Genomic DNA, 4615 nt, shown 5'->3' with positions numbered 1-4615 from the left:
TACAGTATACATGGGTTCTCAGTGTTTATCAACACCATGTTATTAAGAGGGGCAAGAAAGACACTGGCAGCCTAGCCTGGCTCTCACACAGACCCTTCGTGCTTCGTGCATCTTCGTTAAACTTTGTGAGCTCGCATTAAGCATTAACAACCATTGTGAGAACCAGATTACTGGCAGCCAACGACGTGAGCTAATTTTTTGACCAACAGCGGTTTCCAACAATCAGAGGTTGAGTTGTGCGCAGCTAGGTTCATGCTGTCAGGTTATAGGCTAAACAAAATTTAGAACCCATGTATGTTTAGGGCCTAGGTCATTGAGTTAGTGATGGGAAAATGAGGCTTCCTGAAGAAATGAGGCTTTCAGGCAAAAAGGTTCGAAGCCTTTCGAAGCATTTTTCGAAGCCTCATTTCTCACTGGGGCCATCTGGTGTGCAATGAAATGACACAGCAGGCATTGACTGAAGGGGAGCTGTCCTCTCCTGAACTGGCGCTGAAGCGCTTCTTCAATGACTTGGTGAAAGTCATTTTTAATTTTAAAGTTTAACCTTGTGCAAAATGTAAATTAATATAAGTAAACTTCCATTTAACTCTGGTCTTGGAAAAGGAAACCACCCCTTGCAGAAACTAATAATGAAGCATGCAGTGTGAGGGTTTCAACACTTTCAGGTAGTGAAACTAGATGGTGCTGACTGTTATATTTGCATAGTTCGGGTTGGAGGTTATTTTTAACCAATAACCAGATTAGATGTGCAGCTGCCTGATGGAAAGTGGAACGTCTTTCAGACTGTTCAAGATTAAAACCATACAGCCTGTAATGAACTACATTTTCAAATTTAAGAAGCTGGGCAATGTAAATAAAGTAACATAACATGTTAATAACATTTAATGTCTCTAAAATAATGTTCAGACACACAGAGCTTGCCCATTCAATTCACAATTATTTTTTTATCACACATAAAAACATCCTTCCAATTAAAACATCAGAAATCATCAGAAGCAGACGAGTTGTTGTTGGTGTATCTATGAAGCTGGAAGGGAAGCTGTAAGCTGGAGAGCAGAGGAGTCAGCAGAGATCAGAGCAGATCAGAGCAGAGCAGAGAGCATGGAGGCTGGAGGCTACTGGGAGCAGTCAGCTCTGCTCAGGGCTTTGCTGACGGCTCTCTGGGATCCCTGGCTGGCCTCACACACCACTGAGGTGGCTCCTCTCCACTCAGCATCAGTGAGGGTCAGGCTGCTGCTCCAGCTGTACACACCGTCCTTCATGAGCCCAGCACTGGCCACTCCACTCCTACTGCTGCCATCCACCTTCCAGCTCAGGCTCCAGTCTGAGGGGAAGCCCTTGTCAGCCAGGCACAGCAGTGTGGCAGAGCCCCCACTGGACAGCTCCTCTCTGGAGGGAGGCAGCACCGTCACACTGGGCTGCCTGGTGGCTAAAGCAAAGCAGGGGTTAAAAATGAGATGATCTGGATTAATTTATCCACAGAGTATAACTATTGGTACTACAAATCTTTTTGTTGAATGAGAAAGGATCATGATTTGTATTAATGAGTAATGGTATAAATGTTTGAAACTCATTTCAGTGCAGTTGTAATGAATAACAGAGAATAAGAATAATTCATAGCCGTCATAGCCACCCTTCCTAGAGACTTGACATGCATCTGTGATGTTACTAAGATCACATAAACATTTTAACCCTATCCAGTCTAAAAGTGCCCGCACCAACTTTGATGTCGTATAATTCCTTAACGACTTAAGCTATGACTAAGAAACTTTGTGACTTTTCCTAACATTTAGTTGGCTACAGTTAAGTACCGAAAGATTAGGTTTATCATTTTTGCCGTTGCAACGGTTTTCTGACAGGTATGTCTGACCAAAAATCACTTTACCACATCTATGACGCCATATATTTTCTTTTTTTTGTTTGTTATTTCCATTAACATCAGACAACTTTGTGAGCATTTAAGTGGTTTGAACTGAAGCATAAAATCATTAAAGTTTAAGTGCATTACCTAAATTTGATGGAAAATACATTATGGCGAGATTTTGGGCATAATAAGATAATGATGTCATAATGACGTCATAATAATTACACAAAATGATGTCATCCATAGATGCCCATTTGTAGATCATCTCCCCCAAGTTTCGTAATCATACTGTATTCTGTTCATGAGTTATGATCTTTTTCAAATCTGATTTTAAGCATCAGGAAAATTAGAACTTATGTAATGTTATCTGATATTATAAAGTAAGAATTAATAGAAAAAGATAATTAAAAAATACTGTTCAAACATTTTTGAAAATGGATATATTGTTTTGGAGAAGAGCTCTTCAAATGTTGTCTTACATAGGCCTAATTGCAGCTTTTTCCATATAAACTCATCCTTAGCAGTAGATTTAAACAACCATGTGGTGAACTGATTACAGACAGATGCAATCCAGAAAGTCAAAGAATGTGCGCACATCAGTGGCACAGGTGCTGGACCAAACGTAAGAAAAATGAAAAGAAAATAAAGGTCCGCAACACTGTTAAATGCTCCCAAATATAATATACATTTTTTTTTCAAAACATTTCATTCTGTTGGAAAAATCCTCTCATAAGTACCCTACATGTGTTACTAATCCAATCACACAAAAAAGCCAGACTACACATTAAGTGTGCTGTCTCTCCCAAGAGGACGCCACAAACCACAGTTGCACAGAACTCACACCAACTGATTGAATTTGAAAACTCATATCCATCTCTATACAAATGTAATAGTTTAAAAAATGCTACGTCAATATTTCAAGGTAAATGTATATAAATCCAGAGATAGTAACAAAGCAGACAGGTGAGTCAAATTATTTTAGCTGTAAAGTTAAAAAATCTGTTTCAGTGTAAGGCAGTATAGTTTCCACTTGTCAGTTCTTTAGTTGAATTAACTTTAATTAACACAATTTTTCAGTGGGACCAAATGTCTGAAATGGAGTTACTGTAGGCCTATATCAACAATTTTTAGTGTGTAAAAGCCTGTGGCTAATATCAGTATTAAAAGGCTTGTAAGTGACAGTTTTTCAAGATTTTATCTGTAATGATTACTATAAAATTACTTACTGCCAACAACATCCAGTCTGGTGCCGCTACCAATCGTGTACCACAGTGGTACAAGCTCATTGAGAGGCTGTACAAAAACCTCCTCACGCTTGAATGACCATTAGTGAGAGGCAGGTTGTAATAAGCAGCTATGAATGTGGATGATGCATAGAGTATCCAATAGCTGCTGGTAAGATGGTTCAAACGATTCACAAAAGCAAAGATAACCCAAAGCATTTAAAAAGCAACTAAAGCATTTTGATGTTCATGTTGCTTGTGTCTTTAATTACATCATGAATTTTATCTCACTATTGCAAGTGGTAGAAATGATAACGACACTGATAACGGATAGCACTGTCCCATTATTGTCTCTATCTCATCGTAATGTATACAAAGTCAGCTTCAGCTAGTCTTCCTTTCTCACCCTAGTATTCATGGTGTTTTCCACCACATTTCCCTGTATATCATTCTTCAGAAAAATGCTTGTTATCTATTCTGACCTCATCAAAACCATATGGATATTATTAACACTTAGTTTTGCAGAAAAACAATGTTTCAGCCTTTGCCTTTCTCTCTAGAATATGCAATCCTATTGAATCAGAATGTTTTAGAGTGTCCATAGAGTGTTGAACAGTGTGTGAGTGCATGAAGGTGATTTACATGGAGAGCTGTGTGCATCTGCAGCGCATGTTGGGTTCCCATAAATGCTCTTGGCACAGCTGAAGGCTCCAACTGAGACAGCAGCACCTACAGCAGCAATGATGTTGATCCCACTCTTCTTCAGCTCTCTCCTCTTCCTCATTCAAGGTACATGAGGATATAACAATATATAGGGAATTGTGCTGTGATATAGGCCTATAGCTAAAGAATATGCGTTTTTTTCACATGCTCATTTATACCACATAGGTTTGTTATCTGTATGTTGCTAATGCTTCTTCTGTCTGCTCTCCAGGTTCCTTTGGACAAGTCACTATCACTCAATCCCCCCCAGTGGTGTCCAGTCCAGGAGGCACAGTCATAATCAACTGCAAAACAGCTGGAGGTGCTGGCGTGTCATGTTATCCTCCATGTATCTCCTGGTACCAGCAGAACCCTGGTGGAAAACCCAAACTCCTCATCTATTCTATGAACAGGGTCCAGACTGGTATTCCTGCTAGATTCAGTGGCAGTGATTCTTGGAATGACTACAGTTTGACCATCAGTGGAGTCCTGAGCGAAGATGCTGGAGATTATTACTGCATGAGTTATCTACGTGGTGGCAACGGCGAGTTCACACAGTGATACAGAGCCGTACAAAAACCTCCCCAGTCAGATACAGTCAGAGTAGAGCACAGCTGGAACACACTGCAGGTGGTGGGGGAGGGGAAGGTAAACTCTATGCGTCATTAAAACACTCAACACATACTGTAGATCAAATAATGTTATAGGCTATTTGTTTATTTATTTATTTGTTGGTTTGTTTGTTCAGTTGTGTTACAGTGCTATATAGTGTACCCATCACTAACATGAAAATGACTGGCATTTGAACAACTTAATGGCAGGATTT

The 4615-nt window shown here is 39.7% G+C and overlaps 2 gene segments (V, D, J or C); one reads left to right on the top strand and one right to left on the bottom strand.

Annotated features, from left to right (window-relative positions):
* Positions 1–947: 947 nt before the first annotated feature.
* On the bottom strand, positions 948–3505 carry LOC134444001 (Ig kappa-b4 chain C region-like). The segment is given in 3 exon segments: positions 948–1429; positions 3091–3178; positions 3494–3505. Coding segments are annotated over 3 exon segments (414 nt in total).
* A 268-nt stretch (positions 3506–3773) lies between these two features.
* LOC134444002 (immunoglobulin lambda variable 2-8-like) lies at positions 3774–4350 on the top strand. The segment is given in 2 exon segments: positions 3774–3876; positions 4022–4350. Coding segments are annotated over 2 exon segments (432 nt in total).
* The last annotated feature ends 265 nt before the right edge of the window (positions 4351–4615 follow it).

Source organism: Engraulis encrasicolus, unplaced genomic scaffold (genome assembly GCF_034702125.1).
Source record: "Engraulis encrasicolus isolate BLACKSEA-1 unplaced genomic scaffold, IST_EnEncr_1.0 scaffold_420_np1212, whole genome shotgun sequence".
In the NCBI taxonomy this organism is placed as follows: Eukaryota; Metazoa; Chordata; class Actinopteri; order Clupeiformes; family Engraulidae; genus Engraulis; species Engraulis encrasicolus.
The sequence above is the reverse complement of the archived record's forward strand: the minus strand, read 5'-3'. Positions and strand labels throughout refer to the sequence as shown.